The 26,949-nt window shown below is 59.1% G+C and overlaps 1 protein-coding gene and 1 long non-coding RNA gene across 2 annotated transcripts; one reads left to right on the top strand and one right to left on the bottom strand.

Moving 5' to 3' along the window:
• Positions 1 to 19,376, top strand: ACE (angiotensin I converting enzyme). The gene is made up of 25 exons (XM_064636768.1): positions 1 to 2,505; positions 5,762 to 5,929; positions 7,205 to 7,292; positions 7,516 to 7,659; positions 7,903 to 8,094; positions 8,247 to 8,344; positions 8,863 to 9,035; positions 9,326 to 9,549; positions 11,199 to 11,343; positions 11,650 to 11,748; positions 11,953 to 12,075; positions 12,545 to 12,756; positions 13,251 to 13,387; positions 13,667 to 13,825; positions 14,224 to 14,311; positions 14,516 to 14,659; positions 14,891 to 15,082; positions 15,372 to 15,469; positions 15,735 to 15,907; positions 16,352 to 16,575; positions 16,815 to 16,959; positions 17,157 to 17,255; positions 17,591 to 17,713; positions 18,303 to 18,490; positions 18,736 to 19,376. The coding sequence occupies exons 1-25, from the start codon at positions 1,915 to 1,917 to the stop codon at positions 18,930 to 18,932; spliced, it is 4,224 nt and encodes a 1,407-aa protein (XP_064492838.1). The 5' UTR covers positions 1 to 1,914; the 3' UTR covers positions 18,933 to 19,376.
• LOC135403100 (uncharacterized) lies at positions 19,087 to 26,949 on the bottom strand. The gene is made up of 2 exons (XR_010425308.1): positions 26,766 to 26,949; positions 19,087 to 21,248 (listed from the first exon to the last, which is right to left on the bottom strand). It is a non-coding gene; the product is annotated as an uncharacterized LOC135403100 (long non-coding RNA).

Raw genomic sequence — 26,949 nt, 5'->3', positions numbered from 1 at the left:
CGCTGGGGATGCCACGTCTCGCCCGGCGTCGCCCGAGCCCGCGTCCCCCCAAGCGGTTCAGCATCCGTCTCCGTGGCAACGCATTTCTCACATCCCTCGGTATTCCTGTCCCTCTGGTCCGTGGTGCTGGCAGCCCTGGGTACCCTGCGTGCTGGGAGCAGATGGGTGTCCATGACCCATCCCAGCACCCCTGAGAGGGGTGAGGAGAGCAGGGATAGATCCTCCTGCTCTGCAGGGTGCCCACGGGGGTCTCTGAGCCCATCCTTGTGCCCCAGCATGGATTTGGAGCAGCACGGAGGCACCAACGGGCATCTGCCAGCTCTGCCTTTCTGGGCCAACAGTCACATCACCTGCCAGCACTCTCCTTCATGTGGGATATTTTTCTGCCTGATCCCAGCTGGAGTTTTATAGCATGGATGACACAGAGCCGTGGGCACCCTTGAAGACGCAGCCGTTGAAGAGGAACCTCTTCCCCAGCACAAAGTCCCGCAGCAGCAGCAGCAGCAGCAGCAGCAGCAGCAACACCTTTTGCACCAGCCCTGGGAGATGCTCATGTGTGAAGTGACAGAGAGCTGCCCTTCCCCTGAGGAATCATCCACTGGACACATCCACCTTGGAAAAGCCCTCCCTGGCTGGGATTCCCGGATACCAGTGACACTGCACAGACTGTTTCAGCCTCACTGCTCTCCCAAAACCCCCACTGGTGCCGGAGGCTCCACCACAACAACCCAGAGCTGGGAAAACCCCTCCCTGGAGCAGCTGGAAACGGAGGCTGGAGGGGCGCAGGAAATCTCCATTCATCGGCACTTGGGCTCCAGCCAAATTGGAGCCAAACCAACCCTTTTTCTCCAGCTTCCCAGTAAACTGGACTTTCCACAGAGCTGTGACTGGTGGGGAAAGGGGCTGTCAAGGGGGGGATACAGGTAGATGCTGGCTTTGCCCCCAGCTTCATGGTGTCCAGGCTCACAGGTGGTGCCAGTGCTGTTGGCACTCCCCTATGGGATTGGGATCAGGGGGATGAAAGATTTTTGGGTGTCCAGGTCGGCCTGTGCAGGTGGTGGGTGGTAGGGCAGGGTGGGAAGTTGTGATTTTTGGCAGGAGGTTTAATAGATGTCAGAGTTGCAGTCTCCTAAGTCCCTTCTTTTTTAAAATGGCCCTGCACACCCTGTAGGGTTCCCAGTCCTGGCAGGAGGACTTGCCTCTTGTTGAGGGGCCACGTTGTCCCTGTGGACCCACCCCCTGGACTCACCCCAAGGGCCATGGTGGTGCTCAGCTGCTTCACAGCCCCCGGTAGGGTCAAAAGTCAAGGGGTTTCCCTCTCTCCCCCTAAAAGAAGCTCCATGGCAGGTGTCTGCTGTGTCCTTATGGGGTGGTTGTCCCAACAAGGAGTGATGGGCTCAGCCAACCCAGGGCCTAAGCTCAGCCCAGGCACAGTTCCCAGGGCTGAGGCTGGGCCCTGGGGAAAAGGGATTTAGTGGATTAAATAGAAAACAAAACAAAAAAATAGAAAGGAACTGTCAAGCCCACTGACATGGATCTGGTTTTCATTTTGAAGGAACTTTTTGTTACTTGTTTGTCATCAGCCTGATTCCTCCAAGTCCATAACACTTGGTGTGATGTGATGTGATTTCCCTCACAGCCAGGAGAAACACTCAATATCTCGGAAAAACGAGGCTATGCCGGGAAGGGGGTCACTTTGGCAGGAAGCAGCATGAGATGGACCTTGGCTGTGTCCCACAGGAGTGTTTTCCCTCCTTCCCTTGCCCTTGTGCCCTGTGGTGGGTGGCCAAGGTGCTGCCAAGGGGCATCCCCCGTGTGATGCCTGTGTGGAGTGAGGTGTCCTGCCAAGCCCCATGGACCAGTTGAGCTGGATCCCCCCGCGCCGAGCCGGGAGGGGACCGGCACCCTGAAGGGATGGAGGTGCCTCTCACCCACCCCGTGCACCCCAGCCTTCCTCCTTTCTCTTTTTTCTGCCTTTCCCTTGATTCTCCTCTTGATTCTCCTCCATCTCCTTCCCTCCCTCCCGTCCCAGCCCCTTCCCCTGCCCTCCCGGCAGGGCCAGGAGCCAAAGGGACTTTGCACCCCGAGGCAGCGCTCGCTCCCCGCTCCTTCCCCGCAAGCCTTGGAGCCGCCGAAGGGAAAGCGGAACGCTCCGGTCTTATCTGCGAGGGGAGGCAGGCTCGGTGGGCAGGGTTTGCGCGAAGGCTGCTGGCTTATAAGCAGCCGGCAGCGGAGGCAAAGCTGTCTCGGAAGGCACCGAACGGGGCCCCCCCTCCGCGCAGCGCTCCCGCCGCGATGCCCCCAGCGCTGGGGCTGCTGCTCGGGCTCAGCCTGGCAGGTGCCCTTCGGGCCCAGTTCGAGCCCCCCCAGCATCCCGGCACCGAGGAGGGGGCCGCCCTCTTCGCCAGTGACTACAACAGCACGGCCGAGCTCGTCCTCTTCGAGAGCGTCTCGGCCAGCTGGAATTACAACACCAACCTGACGGCGGAAAACGCTGCTCTGCAGGTGGGTGGCGGGACGGGGGGCGATGTCACCACGGGGGTGGCCCCGGCGCCGGGGGCTGGGGGGGCTGGGGCAGGGTGGAGGCACTTGGGGCGCTTCCCTTCCTCCCTGCGGGGCTCCTGTCTCAGCACGTCGGGATGGCAAACCAGGGAATCGCAGGGGTTTGCCCCAGATTGGTTCTTGGAGAGGCCGTGCCCCAGAGTGACAGCTCTGATCCCAAAACAGAGTCCAGGTTATTTTTAGAGATGATTCCTTACTCCCAGCACCTTCCACTTTCCTCCCCCGACTTCCCAGACCAGGGTCAGGTGTCAAGTGTCCCTGTCCCCATCCCTGCCTTCTGTCACCACGTCCCAGTGCTGGGGGTTTTAGTTTGGGGCAGACTCAAAGTGCACAGGCAACTGGGTGGCATCGTGACTGAGGCTGCCATCCCTTGTGCATGTGTCCCCTGTCCACGGGGACGAAGCCAGCTTTGGGAAAGCACTCCAGGCTGCTGGGAATTAGACATCAGCCCAGCTACGTGCAGGCAGAGTCCCCGTGGGGACCAACTGTATGTGCATCCCACAGGCATGTGCTTCTTTTCCCGGGGGTCTGTGTGTGTTTGGGCTGGATTTAGTGGGTCAGGGAGCTGGAGAAACCCAGGGGTTACTCTCACTTGGGTGAGCTGCAGCACAACCCAGGCCAGGGGATGGCAGTGCCCAGGCAGGCTGTGGAGGTTTCCCTGGATCTTGCTGTGCCCAGGGAGCTGCTGGTGGCCCTGGCACAGGGTCATGGACATGTCACCACATGTAGCTCAGGAATAACCTGCCACCCCTATAGCTATAGGTGCAGCCCATACACAACCAAGGTGTGTTCAGGGACCCCAATGTCACCCAAGGGCTACCACACAGCCCTGAACCCCCCAGATCTGTGGGGGTGGGAGCACAGTGTGCCCTGTGCAGGAAGGAAACACGTCTTCCTGTGCAGGGGGAAAGATCCCTGCTGGGTCTGGCCTCTGCCAACTTGGCAGGACACCCGAGAGGGCCCAAGTTCCCCTTCAGCCTTTTTTTTGGGGAGCTGACGTGATGTCTGGGCAGGCAGCCAGCCCAGACTCCAGGTGTGGCGGGGTCAGGGACCTTGGGGCAGAGCAGGAGCATCCCAGCCGTGCTGAGTCCAAGGTCAGGGCCAAGAGAGCACCTTGCATGGGCTTTTCTCAAAAGGTATTTCCAGACTGGCTTTCACCCTTTTCTGTGCTATTAAACATGTGAGGATCATGTCCAGGAGCTCCCTGGGATGTCAAGGCTCCTAAGCCAGCCCAGGTAGAAGTGGGGATCCAAACTCCTGAGATGAGACCATGATGGGGCAACCTGGAGGTGTGTGGTGGGATGGGGAGGCACTGACTGCTAAAGGATTAACAGCTGAACAGCAGGACCCAAAAAGCTGAATTTGGGGGATCTGGGGAAGCCTTGGGCTGTAACATAAGAGGGACTGAGTCAGGCCAACATGGCATGGGCAGCTCCAGGACCTGCCATGAAGGGTGGCCCTGGGACAAAGTGACATGGGGGGCAGGAGGCTGAAGGCAGGGGCAGGGATGGACAGAGGGATTCTGGACAGATAGATGAACCATCTCCTGCAAGCTGGGGCTCTGGGCGAGAGGTTGATGATGGTATTTGGGGTTTGTGAGCTGCTCGTGGGCGCAGAACTTCTCCAGGTGTCCAGGGCAGGGCAGTCCCAGTTTCCTGGGCTGCATCCAGAGCCTTTACCAGGAGCAGGGAGAGACCAGGGTGGGAGATTTGGGGGCTGCTGATGTCCAGGGGCCTCTGAGCCACGCACAGGTGCACCCCCCCAAGAGACAGATCCCAGATGTGGAGGCAAGGAGCCAGGGCTGGTGGGCACGGGCACGGCGAGGGGGTCTCGGGCAGCGCCGCTGGGCTCAGCTCGCTCCACCGGAGCTGTCAGGAGAGTTTAGGGCACGATTCACTTGACCAAACACAGGCGCCTGTTCAAGGAGAAGACAAAACACAGCTGGACTCTGCTTCCTCCTGCTCCCCCAGCTCCGTGCAGGGTCTGGGGAGGGGTGAAGATGTCCCCTGTTCAGTGGGATAATGCAAGAGCAGGGTGTCCGTGGGGCTGGCACACCCTGGCATGTCAAGGGATTGGGGCCGGTTGGTACCTGGAGTGATGCTGTGGGCACTGGGGTGTCCAAGGGAAGGGTGGGAGCCTGCTGCTGGGCTGCCAGGGCACCTGGCACTTTTGACATTCCCACCACCCTGTACTAGGACTGCGTGGGTGTGTCTGCCCCGGGCAGCTCCAACCCTGCTGCTCCACGACTCCCTTCCCTCCCCACTGCCAACTGAGGGAATGCGGAGATTAAAATAAAACAAACCAGGCGTGTTGGAGCTGGGCTAAAAATGCCACGAGTCACAGCTAATGAGCTCCATAAATCACACCGGGCTGGCACATGGACACCAACCAGGAGCTCTGCACGGTCTCACTCCACCCTGTGCATGGCCTGGGCCGGGACACTCTCAAAAGCTCGGTTTCCCAAAAATGCAGCTGACAGTGGCCGGGCTGGGATGTGACCGCCTGCAATACACCCTGTCCCAAAATCGTGGCCACAGCTCCAGCTGCCTAAATAACCCCCCATGGCTCAGGCAGCTCCCTGACGCCCCACGGGCCTGGGAAGAGAGGTTGGGGCTGGCAGATGGGTGACAGAGGAACCCAAAACTGAGGGCTCGGAACCAATGGGTGCCCCTCTGCAAGGGGAAACCCAGATAAGGCACTTATAGGGCACAGGGTGCAGACACCCAAGAGAGAAATGGATAGAAATAGAAATGTACAGACACAGAAAGGAGGGAGAAAAGCAAATAGGGCATCTCAGAGCTCCTTCTGAAACCAGGGTCTGGCAGCTGCCAGAGCCAGCCTTGGAGCACCTGGACACCCTGCCCGCGTGGCCTGGACACCCAATCCCAGCATTCCCACCCCATCTGGGCCACAAGACCCCGGAGCTGCCTCCCAAAGATCCTCAAAGGCCACGTTAGTGGGTGTTCATCAGGAGTGCTGCAGGCGAGTGGGTGCTGCAGACACTGCTGTGTGGGCTGGAAGTGATGTCTCCATCTGTGGATGCCACGGACTGGGGACAGCCCTGCCTGCCACCTCACATCCCGTCACCTCTGACTCCCACAGACCCTTGTGGCTCTGAACCCCCTCCCCAAACCATGGTCTGGCTGGTGGCATGTCCCAGGGCTGGTCCTGAGCCCCCACGTCTCCTCTCTCTGTGCAGGTCCAGGCGTCGCTGGAGGAGCAGAACTTCACGGAGCTGTGGGGGAAGAGAGCCAAGGAGCTCTATGGCAACATCTGGAGCAACTTCACGGACCCACAGCTGAGGAAGATCATCGGCTCCATCCAGACCCTGGGACCCTCCAACCTGCCCCTGGACAAGAGAGAGCAGGTAGGGGAGGTGCCAGCAAAGCCCTGGGCACTGCTGGGTGCTGTGAAACCCCTTAGGGGGACTTTTTCCGAGCATGCAGACTCTGCTGCTGACCTGCTGTATTTTGGAGGGTGTCACTGCCCCCTGCACAGGGAAGGCAGTAATGGAGGGGAGAGATGAGGTGCTGTCTCCAAGGGATGTGGGGTGCCAGCCCTAACCTCATCCTGGAGCTATTCCAGCGGGAACTGGAGATTTCCTGCTTACACAGAGAATCTTGGGCGTCACCTGGAGACAAGCCAGGCTGTGCCCACGGCCACGGTCAGCTCTCCTGACCCCTCGGGGCTCCTTAGGGATGCAGCCCCCTGAAAAAAAGGGCTGCTGCAGCCACCCGGCTCCTGAGCCACCCGTGAGACAAGGAATGCCCTGGTGACACAGTTCTGTGCCGGGGACATCAGGACATCCTGAGCCTTCCCCATCACGGTCCTGAGCTTTCAGGGCAGTTTGCCTGAATTTTGATTTCCATGCATGAAAATATTGCCCAGGCTGAGGCTGGCAGACACTCACCTCTGCATGAGTGCGGGGACCGTCCCCTCCGTCCCGACCCGCAGCTCCCTGACAGCCATTCCCACCGAAACCCCGGCAAAGCCCGGGGATACAATCCTTTCCGGAGAACTGCTGGCGCCGGTTCCTTCCAGGAAACCCATCCCTGCCTTCTCCCAAATAACAGAGAGCATCATGTCTCCTCCCTGCACATCAGTCATGTCTCGCCCATCCCTGGGCAGCTCCGTCCCACAGCCACCACTGCCCCATCCCCATCCCCTCCACCCAGCCGGAGCAGAGGGATGGGAGCAAGGAGAGAGACAGAGCAGAGGAATTTCCTTCCCTGGGAATGGGTTTCCCGGGCATGTTCCAGGAAACCTCCCGTTGCTATTGTTTGCTGTTGTTGAAGTTCACAGAAAAAAAAATCCCCCTCCTCCTCCTGCTTTTCTTCTCGTATTTTTTTTAACCCGTTTAGATAAACAGGCTGTGCCGTGGCCCCGCTGACAAACATCTTTATAAACAGCCCCTCTCCAGAACACCACTGTGCAGGGATTGTCTGTCCCAGAGAGCCTCCCTGCTCCCACCCTGCCATGGGTGCAAAACCCCGGGGTGATAACACACTTATCTCACCAAAAACGTGCTGTGTAAACACAGCGATCCTTCCCCACATCCCTCCGGACACACACAGCCTGTAGGTCCCTCCTGAAGGGTCATTCCTGTCCTCTTCCAGCCCCAACATCTTTTCCTTTCCCACAGTACAACACCATCCTGAGCGACATGGACAAGATCTACTCCACGGCCAAGGTGTGCCTGCCCAACGGCACCTGCTGGGATCTGGAGCCAGGTACGGTCCCTGTCCCCCCGATCCTGCGGGGTGCTGAGCACCCCATGGCCATGGCATGGTCCCCACATCCTCAGCGGGTTGGGATTGGCAGATCCCACCCACGTTCATCGGGATTGCCCCAGGGTGAGGATGGGTCCGGTGGTGGCATCTCTGCAGCGCTACTGTGGGATGTTCCCCCTCCTCCTGTCCCTCTCTCATGTCCTACTCGTCTCCTCTGTCCCAGACCTCTCGGACATCATGGCCATGTCCCGCAGCTACAAGAAGCTGCTCTATGCCTGGGAGGGGTGGCACAACGCCGCGGGGAACCCGCTGCGCCCCAAGTACGAGGAGTTCGTGCAGCTGAGCAACGAGGCCTATTTGGCAGATGGTACGAACCCAGGGGGGGATGCAGGGGGTGGTCAGGGGTCAGGGGTGGGAATTGGTGCTGGACAATGCCCTGCTGCTCTCTCTCCCCACCCCACATGCAGCCAGACATCCAACTTCTAATTTTCCCCAGTGCCAGTACTTCGGGGAAGGAGCAAAAATCCTACTGATGATCCTTGGTCCCAGCTTTTGGGGGTGGGTGGATGGATGGGGCTGGAGCCAGAGGTCATCCCTGTCTCCCTGACAGGATTTGAGGACACAGGCAGCTACTGGCGCTCCTGGTACGACTCAGACACCTTTGAGGATGACCTGGAGAGTATCTACAACCAGCTGGAGCCGCTCTACCTCAACCTGCACGCCTTCGTCCGGAGGAAGCTCTATGACTACTACGGCCCCAAATATGTCAACCTGAGGGGTCCCATCCCTGCTCACCTCCTGGGTAAGAGATGAGACCCCCCCAGCCTGTGCCCAGGGGTGCTGGTGGGGTCAGGGGAGCACACAAGGCCCTAATGGGACAGAGAGGTCCCGGTTGTCACCGTGTTTCTCTTCTGACCTACCACCAGCTCTGCTCCAGCTGTTTTCTCTTCTCAGGGAACATGTGGGCTCAGCAGTGGAACAACATCTATGACCTGATGGTCCCCTACCCTGAGAAGCCCAACCTTGATGTCACGAGTGCCATGGTGCAGCAGGTGATGGGCTGAGGGACTCACTGGGGGCACCAGGGGCAAAAAAATGGGGGTGTTGCCCAAGGCTGGCCCATGACATTGACCCCATGGGAGTGGTTTACCTGCATGGAGGACAGCAGAAAAACCGTGTCCAGAGGGGAAGGGACAAAGAAATGACCTCACTTTGGCAATGACCAAAGAGGCAGTGGGTGGGCAAAGAGGAAGGGCAGTGCAGTGGGATCGGTGCCAGTCCCAGGGCTGAGGACTGTGTCCACACCATCCCACAGCTCTGAGTACCCCTGAGGCATCAGCCCTGCTCCCTTCTCCTGTCCCTGCCGGGCACCAGCACCATTGCTCAGTGCTTCTTAGGAGGTCCATACCAATTCTGGGGCTGGGACTCCCCACCACGGGGAGAGGGGCTGGACCTTGGTCCCTTGGAATGATCCCCTTCATCCCTGTGGTGCTGGGAGAGCACCAGGGGCAATGCCCTGCACATGGGCAGCCCCTTCCTCGGCCATAACCTGTTGCCTGCTGCCCACCAGGGCTGGAATGCCACCCACATGTTCCGGGTCTCAGAGGAGTTCTTCACCTCCTTGGGGCTGCTGGAGATGCCCGAGGAGTTCTGGAACAGGTCCATGCTGGAGAAGCCGACAGACGGGCGGGAGGTGGTGTGTCACGCCTCGGCCTGGGACTTCTACAACCGCAAGGACTTCAGGTCTGAGGGGGCACCAGGGACACAGGGCTGTGGATTAAGACCCTCCTCCATCCCCCTCAGTGGTCACCTTTTTGGGGACCCGCAGCCTGGCCCTGCAGCCCAGTCTGGCACCTTCTGAGGCAAGGTCTTGGGTGACCACACTGTCCTGCCTTCCCCTCCACTGGGTCTGTCCCTTAATCCATGGGGTACTGACACCTGCTCCGGGACTGTGGAGGGTCCTTCCCGTGGAGAGTGTGCACAGACAGCCGTGGTCCCTCCCCCAGCTCAGGCAGTGCTGTTTTCACCCCCAGGATCAAGCAGTGCACGTCGGTGACCATGGAGCAGCTGTTCACGGTGCACCACGAGATGGGCCACATCCAGTACTACCTGCAGTACAAGGACCAGCCCGTCTCCTTCCGCAGCGGGGCCAACCCTGGCTTCCACGAGGCCATCGGGGATGTCCTGTCCCTGTCTGTCTCCACCCCAAGCCACCTCCACACAATCGGTCTCCTCAGCAATGCCACTGAGGATGAAGGTACAGCAGCCACCCCGGGGAGCTGGGTGGCCTGGAGGGCTCAGGCACTGCCTGCGGCACTAGGAAGGGTTTGGGAGATGCCAGGGTGGGCTGCGGTCTGGCAACACAGCCCAGAGTAGGCACAACCCCTTCTTGTCTCCATAGGTCCTTGCAGGACCTATTTTGCCTCCGTGGGTCCATGTAGGACTTTTTTGTCTCCATGGATCTAAGCACAACCCCTTCTTAACTCCATGGCTCCTTGCAGGACTTATTTTGTCTCCATGGGTCCTTGCTCAACCCCTTCTTAACTCCATAGGTCCTTCTAGGACCTATTTTTCCTCCATGGGTCTATGCCCAACCCCTTCCTGTCTCCATGGGTCTTTGTAGAAAACCCTTCTTTGCTCCATCCTCTTCACCCCTGAGGGCAGGGGAAATGCCCTCCAGAGCTCGTCTGTGCTGTTCCTTTCTCCATCGCAGTCCCCAAACCTGCAAACAACATCTTTGTGCTTGATTGGCTTTGACCTTTCCAGCATTCCTCCCTCCCTCCTTCCCTCCCTCCCTCGCCAAGAAACATCCACCCCGGGAGCTCCCGGTGCAGCTCTGCGGAGGTGGCACCGAGCACTTCCCTGCACAGTCACGAGGACAGTCAGGGGGTGACATGTCCTCCTGCCAGCCAGTGAGGCAGAGCAGGACTTATCCCTGCAGGGCACTGCCTGCCTTGGCAGGAGCCTGTCCCCCCTCCCGACATCTCTCAGCCGCCACGTCGGAGCAGACGGCGGCAGAGGAACCTGAGCTCTCCCAGACCTGCCCCAGGCTCCGCTTGGCGGAGGAGGGACGGCACCGGGATCCTCCTGCCGCGTCATTAAATACGTTTTATGATGAGAAAGACATCCCAGCAGCCAAGAGTGTTGGGCCAACTCTGCATAAACAGCACGGAGCAGATGGTCCCTGCCTCGAGCCATCACTGCCGGGCCAGCCAGCCCTTGGCAGGCTGGCCACCATAGTGGTGGCAGCCAGTGGACCCTCAGGGCAGTGCTGCCAACCCCTCTCTGGCCCCACAGCTTCAGCTGGGTCTCCATCAGGTCCTTCTCTGACCTTCCTTCGGCAGGTTTTCTCAAGGGGAAGAGCAGATGTCACCACCCCTGTGCTCCCCGTGATGTGGTGGTTGCACACGATGTGACTCTTGGGGATGGTCCTATGCAGAGCTAAGGGTTTGACTCAATTATCCCTATGGGTCCCTTCCAACTCAGCATATTCTGTGATTCTGTGACTGTTGTAGAGTTGACTCCAATTCTGGGTCTAAACCTCTGGAGTTTTTGCAGTGGTGTGACAGCCCTGCAGATCATTCCCCCAAAACCCCCTCACCCTGAGGCCCCGGGGCGAAGGTCTGAAGATTTAAACTCACCAAAGACCTCACTCTGAGAGCTGGGCTAAAGGCAAGGGGACACCACACTTGTCACTCTCATTGTCCCCACTCGGTAAAAGGCACGTGTTGCCCCTGGTAGGAGCTGTATCTACAGAAACCACCTGTGTCCTACACAGCCTTCTCAGGAGCAATGTTATATGTCGAAATGACATCCCCATTTCTCACCCAGGTCTGCCCACCTGGTGACCATAGAGTTGTCTATCCAGACTCCTTCCCAACCTGGTTCAGGCTCTGTTTTTCACAGAGAGCAACATCAACTACCTGCTGAAGATGGCCCTGGAGAAGATTGCCTTCCTACCCTTTGGCTACCTCATCGACCAGTGGCGCTGGAATGTGTTCAGTGGCCGCACGCCCCCGAGCCGCTACAACTCCGACTGGTGGTACCTGAGGTACAGGACACTCACCGAGGGTGGGTGGGGGTGTGGAAGCCTGGGGTGTGCAAGGAAGGCAGGCAGGAAAGAGGAAAGGAAGGAAAAAAAGGAAAAAGTAGCCGTGGAGATGGCTGGAGAACAATGGATAGATGGGTGGGTGGGATGGATGGGTAGACAAGTGCATGGATGGACAGAAATAAATGGAATCACACTCTGACTGGCCAGATTTCTTCAGCACTGTGCCATCCTTTCCCATTCCCTGCCTTGATTCTTCTGATCCCTTATTATTTCCGTGCTCATGATGCTGTTCTCTGTTGTCTGCAGAACCAAATACCAGGGTATCTGTGCCCCTGTCACGAGGAATGAGAGCAACTTCGACCCTGGAGCAAAGTACCACATCCCTGGGAACACCCCTTACATCAGGTAAAGGAAGTGTTGGCAAGGGGGCTGAGTTTTGGGGCGCAGTGGGTGGGGGCTCAGCCCTGTGGGCAGGGAATGGGATGTGCTGCTCCGGCTCAAGACGCGGAGATCACCCAGCGATTGGGACCACAAATGGTGGCATTGGGCTCTGGGACTTGTCTGCTTCCCTTTGTCCCCAGTTCTGACCTTCCTGGGCTTCCTTGGCAGGTACTTTGTGAGCTTCATCCTCCAGTTCCAGTTCCACAAGGCGCTGTGCGAGGCAGCTGGACACAGCGGCCCCCTGCACACCTGTGACATCTACAGGTCCAGAGAGGCTGGAGACAAGCTCAGGTGAGGACAGAGGAGAGTTGGGACAGGCACTATGGGCAGATGTGTGCATGGAAGCAGATGGTGTGTGAAGGAAGGAAAGGAGAAAGGAAGGAAGGAATAGTGGCTGTGGAGGTGGCTGGAGAAATAGCTTTGGAGATGGATGAATGGATGGAAATACATGGAAACACCCCCACTGATGGTGGGGTGAGTGGTCCTCACCAGAGTATTGCTCTTGTCCCCGCCACGAGCTCCCAACCAGACAAGAGGTCACTAAAGCACCTTCGGTTCCTGATGACTCCCTGGGTGTGAAATGTTTGTGATGGGGAGTCCTCAGTCCCCACATGCAGGACAGGTGGTGGCTTCAGAGCCAGTTTCATGTCCCACTCAGGAATAGCATCTTCAACCCTTGTGATGCTGAGATACCATCACTGCTCCTCTGCCATCCATTCCCTGGCCTCATGTTGGCTCTTGCTGTCCCACTGCTCTGCAGGGAAGTGTTGAAAGCTGGGTCTTCCAAGTCGTGGCAGGAAGTCCTGTTCAACTTCACTGGCACGGATAAGATGGATGCTGGGCCCCTCCTGGAGTACTTCAGCCCTGTCACCACGTGGCTTCAGGAGCAGAACAACAAGACCAACGAGGTGCTGGGCTGGCCTGAGTTTGAGTGGCGTCCTCCCATCCCTGAAGGCTATCCTGAAGGCATTGGTAAGGCTGCAGCTCCATCCGGGTCTGGGGAGGGGCAGGAAGATGTCCCCAAGGGACACCACTAATCCTCAATGCTGACAGGGGGCTCTGCAGTGGGTGGGGTGGTTCCCATGGCAGGAAAGAGAAATAACCAGCTCCAGTGGAGTCCCACAGGGTGTTGCTTCTGAGGAAGCCACTGATGTACCATTATCTGAGGCTGTGGTCCTGCCACTGTGGTGATGCCGTCAGTCATGGTGTGACAGCATCTGAGCTGCATCCTCTCTGCTCATGTGGGAGGGTCTAGGGCATGCAGCTTGTCCTGTTGTCCCATCCTCTGTCCAGTGGATCACCCCAGCAGTGCCCATCTGCCACCACTTCTTGGCATGGGCTGCTCTCAAGTTGTGGCATCGGACCTGCAGTTCTGGGAAAAGCTCAACCATGGCTTCTCCATGGGGTAGTGCTCCTGCAAAGAGAAGGCTTCTCCTGACCTTCCCCCCCTCTATCTCCTCCTCTAGACAAAATAACAGATGAAGCACAAGCCAAAGAGTTCCTGGCCGAGTACAACAGCACAGCTGAGGTGGTGTGGAACGCCTACACCGAGGCATCCTGGGCCTACAACACCAACATCACCGACCACAACAGGGAGGTCATGGTATGGCAACAACCCCGGGGCTGTGCAGGGAGAGCCAACAGCCAGGGCAGGCAGCTGGAGCCCAGGGCACCTTTCAGAGGAGCTCTGAAACCCAGGGCAGCCTCTGCCCCTTGCCCAGGGGTGACATTCTCACCCTTTTCCATGAAAACCCTCATCGTTCCATGAGGTGCCCACAAAGGCAGCCGTGGGGAGGGTGTCAGTCGTGGGGTGCCGGGTGGTGTTTCTAGTGATGGCCTGTGTCTCAGGGATCTCAAAGTGATTCCTCTTCTGTCCTCACAGCTGGAGAAGAACTTGGCCATGTCCAAGCACACCCTGGATTATGGCATGAGGGCCAGGCAGTTCGACACCTCCGACTTCCAGGACGAAAGTGTCACCCGCATCCTCAAGAAGCTGAGCGTCATTGAGAGGGCAGCCCTGCCTGAGGATGAGCTGATGGAGGTGAGCAGCAAGGGGGCAGAGCAGGATGGGGTGTCCCTTGCCACTAACTTGCGCAGAGACACAGGCTCCCTCCAAAATTTAGGAGGTTCCATTGGGCAGTCACCCCCTGCCCTTGATAAAGGTGATAGCTTGGTACCTTCTACGCACAGCCAAGAGCCTCATCTCCAGGTTTTCCCACTCAAAGGTTGCCCTTCCCAGGCTGCAGTGGGGCCTGGATGTTTGGGTGACAATGGCACATTGCTTGTTGGCCCCAGGCCCCCTTGTTGCCTCCATTTGGGGTCACACTTGGCCTTGGAAGGGACCAGAGGAGAACATCTGAGAACACCTCAGTGGGCTGTGATATTGTCCAATGTCAGGAGCAAGGATACCCTGTTTACATGACCTGATTTCCTTTGCAGTATAACACCCTCCTCTCAGATATGGAGACCACGTACAGCCTGGCCAAGGTCTGCAGGGATGACAAAACCTGTCTCCCACTGGATCCTGGTAAGATCTGACAGGGTGTCCTGGGAGGCACCTGCACAGGCCCAGAAAGGAGAGATTTTTTAATGAGGGCATGAAGAGAGGTCGTGAAGGGTCCTTCCACCTTCTCTCGGGTGATGGCCCCTGAGCAGCACGTTGGCTCTAGCACCATTGTGCCAGCTCAGCCTAGCCAAGAGCATCACTTTGGCTTCATTGCTCTCTCTTCAGACCTCACAGACATCATGGCCACCTCCCGGGACTATGACGAGCTCCTCTTTGCCTGGAAGGGCTGGCGGGATGCTTCTGGGAAGAAGATGAGGAACGACTACAAGCGATACGTGGAACTGAGCAACAAGGCAGCCGTGCTCAATGGTCAGTGCCCTGCTCCCTTAGAGCCCACCGTGGTCCTAACCCCCTGTGAGCAGAGGATTGGGCTCTTCATCCAACTGGGGGTCATAATCCTAAAGGTGTGGAGGTCCCACTAACTCCCATGAGCTCCACTGTCTCGTAGACATGGAGGGACCTGGGGTGCCTGAGCAGCAAGACAAGACTCATGCCCAAGAAGGGCAGTGTCTGACAGCTGCTGCTCTTGCCCTGCCACAGGTTACACAGACAATGGGGCCTACTGGAGATCCCTGTATGAGACACCTACCTTCGAGGAAGATCTGGAGAGGCTGTACCAGCAGCTGCAGCCCCTGTACCTCAACCTGCACGCCTACGTACGCCGGGCCCTCTACAAGAAGTACGGGGCAGAGCACATAAATCTCAGGGGGCCCATCCCTGCTCATCTGCTAGGTGAGGCTGGGCTGTGTGTCCCACCAGGGATGGGTGCCTCTGAATCTTGCCAAGAGCTGAGGCTGGTGCCTGTTCAGCTCTGGCTGAAGGGCCAAGGTCCCATGAAATGGGTCTGCAGAGGACCCAGGGAAGGGCAGCATGCTCAGCTGCATGGATGTGCAGGCAGGGCAGGGATCCTGACAGGGCAGGGACCAGGCAGGGTGGTCCACCTGTGCAGGAGAAGGGAGTAACTGGTTTCTTTTGCTCTCCTCTCCCTGCCTTCCTCCTCTCATCCTCCTGTCCTTCCCAGGCAACATGTGGGCTCAGTCATGGTCCAACATTTTCGACCTGGTGATGCCTTTCCCGAATGCCACCAAGGTGGATGCCACCCCAGCCATGAAAGAACAGGTCAGTGCTTTTCCAAGCTGCTCTGGGGAAGCCCCTCAGCACCCTTCAGCTGTTGCCAAATGATCTGATGTTGCCAAAAAAATCCACACCTCATCTCTATTCTCTCCCCACCCGGATATGCCAATGGCTGGATCCAGCTCCAGCTGATCCCCAAGGATCCCTCTGCCCAGAACAACAAGGCTATCCCTGGCTTCCCATCCTTCCCACAGCCCCTGGCACCCCAGCATCCCCCATTGCCCCTCACCAGCTCCTGCTCTCTCCCCAGGGCTGGACAGCCAAGAGGATGTTTGAGGAGTCAGACCGTTTCTTTACCTCCCTGGGCCTCATCCCCATGCCCGAGGAGTTCTGGAACAAGTCCATGATCGAGAAGCCGTCGGACGGGCGGGAGGTGGTGTGCCACGCCTCGGCCTGGGACTTCTACAACCGCAAGGACTTCAGGTGCCCGTGGGGGGCAGGTGGTGGCCACACCTCGTGTGGTGCTGGGGCAGAAAGCGGCACCTTTGTAGAACAAGGGCACGTGGGCTGATGCCACCACAGCGTCTCTTGCACTGGGGCTGTGGCACCCCCACTATGGCACTGCCACTGGTACCCAAAGTGCTGGCACTGCTGGCAGGTGGCCCTGTGGTGGACAGAGGGCAATCAGTGCCTTCCCTGCCCTGCCCTGGAGAATGGAAAACCCAATGAACAGGGACAGGGAAGGGGCAGGGTCAGCAGGAGATGCAGGGGAAGAGAGACACCAACCCCATGGAGCAGGACCAGCCCAGCCTGGCATCACGTGTGGGGTGGGGGCACATGGGAAGGGAGGCCAAAGGTGATGGTTCCCAGAGATTTTCCCAGCAGCACTGCCCTCCCTTCTCCCCCAACCCCCATGTCCTGGTGCAGGATCAAGCAGTGCACGGTGGTGAACATGGACGACCTGATCACGGTGCACCACGAGATGGGCCACGTCCAGTACTTCCTGCAGTACAAGGACCAGCCCGTCTCCTTCCGGGATGGAGCCAATCCCGGCTTCCACGAGGCCGTCGGGGATGTCATGGCCTTGTCCGTCTCCACCCCCAAACACCTGCACAGCATCAATCTGCTGGATGAAGTCAAGGAAGACCAAGGTGAGCTGGGAGGGGGGCACCACACAGCAAATGTGGGAGTGCTGATGGGAACAGCTGGAAATGCAGAGGGCCAGGAGGGGCTGGGCAGGGTGGAAGGGGTCAGGGACACACGTGGTGGCCTTGTGTGCATGGAGAGGACAGGACCTGTTGGGGCCACCCTGCTCTGGGGCAGAATGACCCATCCAGGGTGGAGGGATGGGTGCAGCACTGCCTTGCTCACACCTCCATGCCCTGGGCAGAGAGTGACATTAACTACCTGATGAGCATCGCCCTGGACAAAATCGCCTTCCTGCCCTTCGGGTACCTCATGGACCAGTGGCGCTGGAAGGTGTTTGACGGGCGGATCAAGGATGACGAGTACAACAAGGAGTGGTGGAACCTCAGGTATGGCTGAATTCAGACCTGTCTCTGAGGCAAGGCCTTGGCCTTCATCCCACTGGGTGTTTTCTCCCTGTGGTGCAGTTGGCTGCAATGGGACACGATGGGATTCACAACCCCTCACACTGTCCCCATGGTGTCCCCTCCCATTTTACTTCACCCTTTTCTCCCCATGCTGGGCTAACTCTCCCTCTCTGGCCCAGGACGAAGTACCAGGGCTTGTGCCCACCAGCACCGAGGTCTGAAGATGACTTTGACCCTGGGGCAAAGTTTCACATCCCTGCCAACGTCCCCTACATCAGGTGAGCAAGCAGGGCTGGGGCTCGAGGGACACCACCTGGACACAGAAGCCTGGGCAGCTCCAGGGATTCTGACAGAGCTTCCGAGGAGAAGGTTGGATCTGGGGGTATTTCTCCCTATCTGAGGAAGACAGGCTCATCCACCCAGGCAATCCTAAGACACACATTACGGGAGAAATGGCCCAGCAGGCTGGGCTGAGTTGATGGAGGTGCAGCTCCAAAGCCAGGGATGCTCCTCCAGACTGGGAAGGCGCAACAAGAGAATGAGGGGAGGGCACATCCTCTCTTGCACAGCCAGCAGCAGGGTCTGTTCCCATCTCCTCATCCCTCTCCACCAGGTACTTTGTCAGCTTCGTGATCCAGTTCCAGTTCCACCAGGCTCTCTGTACGGCAGCTGGGCACACGGGTGCCCTGCACACCTGTGACATCTACCAGTCCACGGAGGCTGGGAAGATCCTGGGGTACGTGTGTGGGCAGGGCAGAGCCAAGGTATTTCTGTCCCCAAACACCTCCAACCCAGCCCAGAAAGACAGGAGGCAACGCAGCCCCTGGTCATCCCTCCCACCCCTGCCCAAGCATGGGATGCTCCAGCCCCTGGGGTGTGGGGAGGGGGTACCTGGGGCAGGGGGTGCCTGGGGCAGGGGCACCTTGGGCTGGGCCTAGGGGCTGTGATTGCAAAAGCAGCCACTAGATGGTAGCTGGGCCCCTGGCAGGTGGAAGGCTCCCTCCCTCCTCCTCCTCCTCCTCCCAGCCCCCAGTTCCTTGGGGAAAACAACCCCCTTGCTTCCAGAAAAGCACCTGCAAAATTAACCCTTTCACCCAGGATCTGCTCTGCATCAGGCTGGATTCGCTGGAGGGTTTTAATCCATGCAATCCCCCCTTTACCCACAAGTTAACCTCCTTCCCTCTGCCTTGGGCTGGCAGCCCTGTGGTCCTGAGGGTACAGACTGTACCCAGGGCTGCTGATACCAAGAGCCCCAAGGGAAAGGGAAGGGCTGGCAGCCAAGATTGTGATGGGGAACCCACTGGAGCTCATTTCTCCTGCCACAGGGATGCCCTGAAGCTGGGTTTCAGCAAGCCATGGCCTGAGGCCATGCAGCTCATCACGGGGCAGCCCAACATGTCAGCAGAGGCCCTGATGAGCTACTTCGAGCCGCTCATGACATGGCTGGAGAAGGAGAATGAGAAGAACGGGGAGGTCCTGGGCTGGCCCGAGTACAGCTGGACTCCTGACTCAGGTATGCAGGGCTCAGCCAAGCACAGCAGGTCCATGACAGGGAAGAGCTCAGCCCTCACCAGGGCCAGGATGAGATGGACCTGTCTTGGTGACCCCTGGCCACCCCAAAACCCACAGGGCGTTTGGATGCTTCTCCTTGATTTCTCCTGGTGCTGAGTCTAAAGGGCATCCAAGACACCAGCAAGGGAGAGCTGGTGAGCCCAAAGCCACCACACCCACCGTGTCTCTCATTTCTCCCTTTTCCAGCCACTTTGGCCCCAGATGGCTCCAGCAAAACTGATTTCCTGGGAATGTCCCTGACCAAAAGCCAAGCCTCGGTAGGCGCCTGGGTCCTGCTCGCCCTGGCGCTCGTCTTCCTGATCACCACCATCTTCTTCAGCGTCAAGTTCTTCTCATCCAGGAGAAAGGCCTTCAAATCCAGCTCAGAAATGGAACTGAAATGAGGCAGCCACCAGCGGGGCAGCACGGACAGGGTGCAAGCACGGGCACTTGGCCAGGCTGGCAGTCATGCCATGGGCACACTTGCCAACAAAGCCATGGGTTTCCACAGCCCAGGACTCCTCTCTCCTATCAGGTCAGACATTTCTTTCCACTATGCAAGAGCCAAAGCAGAGAAGAGCTATTTATTTGACAATGTCTGCATCGGGGGAAAGAGAAATTCCGGCGCCGGCAGGCACGGAGCCGTCACGAGCTGCCCCTGTGCCCAGGGCTGGAGCTGGCCCTGCCTGGTCACCCACCAGCCAACTCTGACCTGTGGGCAAAGCCACAGAGACTCGAGTCACAGAGGACAGTTTGGGGAGGGACAGAGCACGTTCTTCCCCCTGGTTTGCCTCTGCCAGGCTGTTCGTTTGCATGGATGAAAAATAAACCCATGTCTTGGCACCCTCCGAGCAGCAGCTCAGCTCCTTCTTGCAGGTGGGCTGGGATCTCAGCAGGACAGGGCTCTCCAGCTGCCACCCCAACCCAGTGCAAACACAAATCCCTGGGGACCAGCCCAGCTTTGGGGCAACACACTTGCAGCACCCAGCTTCCCCCATCCCCAGCGTGAAAACTCAGCATCCCCTTGCAGCATCTCCACCCCCCCCCGGAATCCTGGCTCCCATCACAGCTGACAGCTCGTGGGTTCCCTGTGAAGCATGTGCCTAAGGAAGGGGCTGGATCAGGGCCAGAAATCCCCAAAGTCCAGGCATGAGCTGTTGAAGGGTTGGGGGGTCACCGAGCCCGAGCTGGGACAGGGCTGGAGCTCAGGACTGCTGTGACTCCAGCACTCGATGACACTCATTTACGTAAGAGCCCGGGAGGGGGGTCCAAGGTCAGCGATCGCCTCCCGCCCTCCAGCTCCCGATTATCTTGGGATCAGCCGCGCTCGAGGCCCCCCCTGCAGCTCCCCCCCGCCCCGGCCCGACTTTCTTCTGCTTCTGTAAATAAAACTTCGTATTTGTTCTGCGGTGATTAGGTGCAAAACTAATCCCAGGCCGGGGATTATTGCAGCCTTAAAGAGCCGCGATCCGCTGCAGCCCGGAGCAGCAGGGGAAATGAGGGGATCTGGGATGATCCACCCGCCCCCCTCCCATCCCATGGCCTCTGCCCTCGGTCATGCCTCACGCCGGGAAAGGGAGGCCTGGGAGCGGCTCCCGTCGCCTGGCAGAGGAGCAGGAGGCAGGTGTCTGCCCGCCCACGCTCCGGTGTTTGTTTGCTTTCCGTCCTCCTGCGAGCTCAGGTGCCCACGGGGAGGTGACACCCCGAGCAGGGCCGGGGAGCAGCAGCCCCAGCATCGACACTCACCCCGTGTCCTTCCCACAACCACGTCCTGGAGTGTCTGCTTTATATCCCGGCACACCAGGCTCCCCCCTCTCCCCCCTTCCCACCAGGGCGATGCTCACAGAGCAGAGACCTGGCACGGTGAGAGCTGGGTTTGGAGCCAAGTGTATTTTGAGCCTGGGAAAGCAGGGCTGGTGCAGGTGTGCTCCATCCAGCTCAGCTCCTCCCCGGTAATTTGGAGCTCCCTGGCTCCTTTCTGCCCCGTTAGTGGAAGAAAAGAGGTCTCTGAGATCATCAAGATCCTGCAAGTTTCATGAAAATTGCTTTCTGGAGGAGAGGATTGGGGAAAAAAATAGAAAAGAGGCACACTGAACATTGTCACTCAGGGACTGCAACGCAGGCTCGGCCCTCGTTACACATCAGAGAATCCACCCAGGAGCCGGGTGTGTCCTGCAGGGGACACTGGATGCAGCTGCAGGGATAAGTGATGGGTGCCCTGAGCTGTGAGCCCCTGACACACAACCCAGGCCCACCATCCTTGCAGAAGACAGAGGCAGACACCAGGTTACCTTCAGCAGAGGTCCAAGGTCCGTGCAGCAGGTGGGATTGGACACCAGCCAACCCTCAATGCGGGTCCAAGGTCCACACAGCAGATGGGATGGGGTTGGACACCAGATTACCTCCAACACGGGTCCAAAGTCCGCCCAGGAGATGGGGCTGGACACAAAGTCCAGCCCAAGGGGAGCCTGAAGGTCCCACCTTGAGCTCAGCTGGAGCTGCTGGGCTGGGTGGGGGGTCTGGGTGATGCTTTTGAGGGCAGTGAGGGCTGGCTGATGCCCTGAGGGCTCTGTCAAGCCGGCAGCAGTGTTTTACAAGATACCTTTAAACCGAGGATGATTTCCCTTCCCCGCTGCGATAACATCTGGAGAGATTTTGCTGCCTTCTGGCTCCTGCATCATGCTTGCTGCTGAAATTAGGAGGCTCAGCGAAATCACTCCCTGAGGAGAAGAGAAGAAACGTAAAAGCAGAAAAAAGGAAGAGATTCCCCCTCGATTCGCAGAACTCCTGGAGGGGAGCTCAGGAAGCAGTGGGTACTCGGGCTGGGGGGGGCTGCTCTGCACCCCCTGCCTGTACATGAAGCTCCCAGAGAGGAGATTTGCTTTAAGATCACATGAATTCAAAACGAGAAACATTCTGGGTTCCCTTCACCAGCTGAGGCACCCTTTGGGCACCACACAAACCCATTTTCCGTTTGTTTAGGTTCATTATCCACCACAGGAAGGTGGCTGGGGGGGGGGTTCCCACACCCCTCGGCCCCTTGATGCTGGCAGGGCCTGGCCAAGCCAGGTCTATTCTTAGCCGGCGGGTGGCCGGGCAGGAGCAGACAGGGTGAGTGGGGCCGCGTTCCTCACATTCCCCTTCCCCAGGGACAAGGAGCGCCGGGAAATATGCAGCCACAGCTTGGCAGCAGCTGGGGGCCATCAGCAGGGGCCACCCCGGGCAGGGGAGAGGGGGGAGGTGGCGTTGGGGGCGTCTCAGGGGACAGCAGAAGCGTGGGAGGGAGGGGGTGAGCTGTGGTAGGGTCTGGGGATGCCCCATCCCTGCAGCTCGTGGCTTCAGCCCCCACAAGCCCTGGCTGGCACCATCCTTCCCTCCCCGCTGCTGGAGCAGGGCTGAGGGGGGTAGAGGTGAATTTGGGGGTGAGGGGCAAGTGGGAGGCCCCATATTGACCCCTCTAAGCAAGTTCAGACTCCCCCCAGCCCCATGGCTTGGCTAGAATTCCCTACCAAGGGGGACAGGGCCAGATCCAGCCCAAATGACAGCCCCATCCCTCCTATGTCCATCCCTGATGGAGGATGGAGGATGGAGGATGGAGGATGGAGGACTTTCACCCATGCCTGTGAACACTTTGCACCAGCACCCAGCTCCTGGTCCCACCCTCACCAGGGGATACACCCGGGGGTGTGAGCTGGGCTGACCCCCCCCAGCCCCACAGAGCCCCCACCCTGCCTGGGCAGCATCCCTCCATCCCACTTCTTGGGGTGCCTCAGCAGCAGGACCCCAAAGCAGGCTCTGCCCAGGTCCCAGCGCTGGTGGGGACTGTCCCCACCCCTGGGGCTCCCCCCTGAGCTGACACTGTCCCAGCGAGGCCTTGCAGGTGACAGGGAGAGAATTGTCCCAGACCAAAAGTGCTGGGAGCGAGTGGCCCTGCCCTTGGCACTCAGTCCCTCTCCCCCTTGCCCAGGAGGTTTTCCAGACCTGCTGCAGTCTCTGCCAGCATCCCCTCCCATGGCCTTCCCTGCTCTTCCCTGCAGCATCCCTGTGAGTTACTGCAGCCGTGTGCCCCATCCATCCTCCTGGCAGGTGAGTCACGAGCCGGCCCCGTGCCTCAGTTTCCCCGCTGTGCAGCGAGGACGGGCAGGATGCCAGGGTGGCTGCTATGAACCAAGTGGGCCCCGTCCCAGAGGAGAGTCTCTGTGGTTTTTCCTGCCACTTCCAAGAGTGGGAAGTGGCTTTCGTCAGGAAACAACGTCCGTGAGTTGGTTTAATGTCACTGAGTCCTTCCCAGGTTTGCAGCCCCCCCCGGGGCTGGTGTGGTGGAAGGCCCGAGCTGCTGAGGGTTCATTTTGGCTGCACATTTTACCTTTGTTTGTTTGGGTGGGGTTTTTTTGGTTTCATACTTAGCAAACAAACGGTGTGGAGCTGAGAGCTTGGAAAAATAAGTCAGGGTTTGGAGTGGTGGGGCAGAGGAGGGAGCCAGGAAAAGGACCATCCTTCCCCCTGCGAAATAAATTTACAGCCCCAATTCCTCCCTCCCCTGTCACATCCCTGGAGCATCTTCCAAAAGTGAAGGGCAAAGCAGGGGCATGAGCCGTGCCAGGCACCAGGACACCCGAGCGTGTCTGGGGACAGTCCTGGTGGCTGGAAGCAGCTTTGGGGACCACGAGAGTCCCGTCTCTCCCCTCCCAGCTGTGTTTGCAGTGTGGCTCTAATTACAGAAATGTGGAGAAATGTCGTCTCTCAGTTGGCAAACATTTCTCCTGGCAAGCACCAGACGACAGCTGCCGTGCTGGGATTCCAGTGGGCTCCCATCCCCTCCATCCCACACCTCCCACCCCAAATCCACACCCCATTTCACGGCTGTGCCCCCTCTCCCGATGTGCCTGTGCCTGCCCAGGGCAGCCCCTTGCTGAGTAGGTAATTCCTGCACAGATTCTTATTCCCTGCACTCCCAGCTGGTTCCTTAGACACTTGTGCTGCAGGAGCAGGGAATGGGAGGACACCCTTGGGAAGCACCCAGGCCTCCTTTGCCCTTGGAAACTAGGTGGTTTCCCACTGATTCCCCAGGGTGTGGGAAGGAAGAAAAGAAGGGGAAAGGAGCAAAACCTCAAAAACACTCAAGAAGAAGGAAGAGGAGGAGGAGGAGGAGGAAGAGGAGGAGGAGGAGAAGGAGACAAGGAAAGAACTGAGTGAGGGAGGAGGAGGAGACAGGGCAGGGAGACAGGATTACTGCTCAGTCGACTTAGAGGGAGCCCTTCAGCTGCCTTGAACAGCAGGAGAATTTGCCCGAAGACCCCAATTTTTCCTATTTGGGACAAAATGTAAGCACGGGATTAACTGCAAGCATATGCTTAAAACCCAGGGAATTGAAAGAAGTCTGGGCATAAAGTGCTCTGGAGAGGGCAGGGAGGCAGGGCATGGGCCAGCAGTCAGGGGGATGACCCGGCTCTGCAGGGATGTACTGAGGGAACTGGGAGAGCCGGGGGGGGGGGGCGACTGGAAGAGCCATGGGTGCACCAGGAGGCTCCTGGAGCTTAGTGAATAATAGCCTGAAAGGGAATGACATGACTCAACTCCATCTGCGAGGGCTGTGTGGGGAAGAGGGTTGGTAAGAGAGGCTCTTCCATCAGCCACGTGATGGGATGAGGCTCCCTGGCAAGAGAAAAGGGGGAATCAAAGTGCCAGGCCCGGAGCAGGACAAACCTTCCTGGGGTCAGCTGAGGGGCTGGGAGGCTGGGGCTGTGCCCTGCCCCATGCCCAGAGCCCCCCAGTCTGCGAGCCCTCACGTGCCCTTGCCGTCAGACACATCCGTGTCCACGTGACGTGCCCACGAACATCCCCGGACTGATTTATGGAATGAGAGAAGGGCAGGAGGCCAACCTTAAATCCTGGCTGCCTGGTGATTAATAATCATAATTATTATCATATTAGCCGTAGTAATAATAGTTTGCTTTCCCCTGCAGAACTGGGCATCCAGGAATCTCAGCGAGGTTTCACCGGGCCAAGTGACCAATGTCCCTATTTTCTAGCGAGGAAATTGCGGCACAGAGCTGTCTCCCTTGAGTCACACAGTATATCAACAAGAAAACAGAGAAGGCAGGAGTCTGGACTCCGTGTCCCTCTCCCTCCCCCATGCTATTAAGCTGCATCTGTGTAATATAGAGCAAAACATCCTCCACGACTCGCAGTAAATCATGGCAGAGGCAGTGTGCAGAGTGGATGGGGGGAGATAATGGGTTTTTCACCCTCTTCAACAATAGAACAAGTTTTTCTCCGCTGGGGAAGGCTGACTTCTCTGAGAGACAGAGATAAAAGCAGCAGTGAGGCTCTGAAATGGGCCTGAAAGGGCACCTGCCTCTGCTCATCCACTTGCTTTGCTGGCCCAGGGACAGGAGGAACCCAGGCAGGGTCAAAAGCCCCACGGGCATGGCCTGGTCCCCGTGGGCATTGCTGAGGTGCACTGGAATATTAATTGAAAATCCCAGCAAAACACTCCTGCTGATGATAATGGACCATAATCCTCTTAGACCAATTTCATGCCTGAAAAATCATGCATAACAAAATAATAATAGAAAGCCCCTCAGTGGACAGTGTCCATAGCAGTGGGCACAGGACAAGAGGGTAGTCCAGAGGGGATTTCTCAGGGGGGAAAGGGGGCTGGTCCCTTTGGCCTTCACCCCTGAGGGACATGAAGGTGTGGGCAGGAGAAGAGCTGAGCTTGGGGTTAGGTCTGAACATCTGCTCTAGCAGGGCAGCATCATTGTGGGACCTCGATGTGCCACAGAGAGCTGGGGACCCACCGGGACTCCCGTGCCCTACAGGGCCCATGGGAATTTCTGTGGCCAGAGAACCCTGGGACCTCTTGGATTCTCAGGACCCCCTCAGAGCTCTCAGGACCCCTTGGACCCTCCAGAGTTCTCAGGACCCCCGGGATGCTCCATGTTCCTCAAGGACGCTTCGTGCCCACACAGTCTTGTGCCGGTCCGAGTCCCCCACGCCAAGGCTCGCCCCAAACAAGCAGCCAGCCCCCCCTCCCGCCCGCCCCGCCCGCCCCTTCAGCACCACCGGGAGTGGACAGCGCCGGGTGCGGGCCCCGCCCGACCCACGGCACCCGATACCCCCGGCACCCCCGGGAACACCCTGACCTCCTCCCCGGCACCCCGGGACCCCCAGGAACACCTTGACCTCTCCCCAGCACCCCCCGGCATTCCCAACCCCCCTGCCCTGCCCCCACGCTTCTGCTCCCCCCCTCATTTTCACCCCCCAGCACCCCCTTCTCTGCCCCCCTGTGCCGACCCGCACTCCTGCACCCCCTCCTCTGCACCCCGCACCCCTCAGTACCCTCTTCCTCTGCTTCTGCACCCTTGTAGCCACAGACATCCCCCCTCCAACACCTTCCCCCACCGGCACACCCTCCTCTGCCTCTGCACCTCTGCATCTCCTCCTCCCCCGCACCACCCCCTGCACCTCAGCACCACCTACACGCCCCCCTCTACCCACCCCCCTGCACCCCGGCATCCCTCCTCTGCCACCCCCGGCATCCAGCGCCCTCCATCACCCCCTCCTCCACCACCCTCCTCCATCATCCCCACCCGTCAGCCCCGGGCACCCCCAGCACCCCTTCCCTCACCACCCCTTTCTCCAGTGCCCCCAGTACCCTTCACCTGCACTCCCGCCAACTTCCCCCACCCCCAGCACAAACTCCTGTCCCAGAACCCCAAACCTCCAGCACCCCCTGTCCCAGCACCCCAAGGACCCCATCTCCACCCCCCCAAGCACCCCTCACTCCCCAAGGACCCTCCCTCCAGTCCCCATCACGCCCTGTCCCAGCATCCCAAAGCCCCCACGCTCATTTCCTCATCATAGCACCCCCATTCCCTAATCCAGCACCCCAAGGACCCCACCTACATCTCCTCATTATCCCCTGTCCCAGCTTCCCAAGGACCCCTTTTCCCCTCTCTTATCACTCCCTGCCCCAGCCCCCGAAGACCTCACCCCCACCCTCCCCAAACATACCCCATCCCAGCCTCCCAAGGACCCCATCTCCACCCACCCCAAACCCCCCCATCCCACCCCCCCGCCAAGGACTCTCCCTCCACCTCCCCATCACCCCCCTGTCCCACTACCCCAAAGCTTCCTCCACCCCCATCACCCCCACCCCAGCCCTCCAGAACCCCCATCACCCCCATCCCAGCCCCCCAAGGACCCCCACTTCCAGCACCCCCAGCACCCACCTGCTCCCCCGCCCCGCCCCGGAGCACCCCCGCCCCCGGGGCCGGGCGGGGCCGGGCGGGTGCCGGTGCCGGGGGACGCCGGGGGGCCCGGGGGAGCCCCGGGGAGCCCCGGGGGGTGCGCGCCCCCCGGCCGGCAGCTGTTGCTGCTGAGGGCTGCCCCCGGAGCCTCCGGCGGGGCCGGGGC

Source organism: Pseudopipra pipra, chromosome 26 (genome assembly GCF_036250125.1).
Source record: "Pseudopipra pipra isolate bDixPip1 chromosome 26, bDixPip1.hap1, whole genome shotgun sequence".
In the NCBI taxonomy this organism is placed as follows: Eukaryota; Metazoa; Chordata; class Aves; order Passeriformes; family Pipridae; genus Pseudopipra; species Pseudopipra pipra.
The sequence above is the reverse complement of the archived record's forward strand: the minus strand, read 5'-3'. Positions and strand labels throughout refer to the sequence as shown.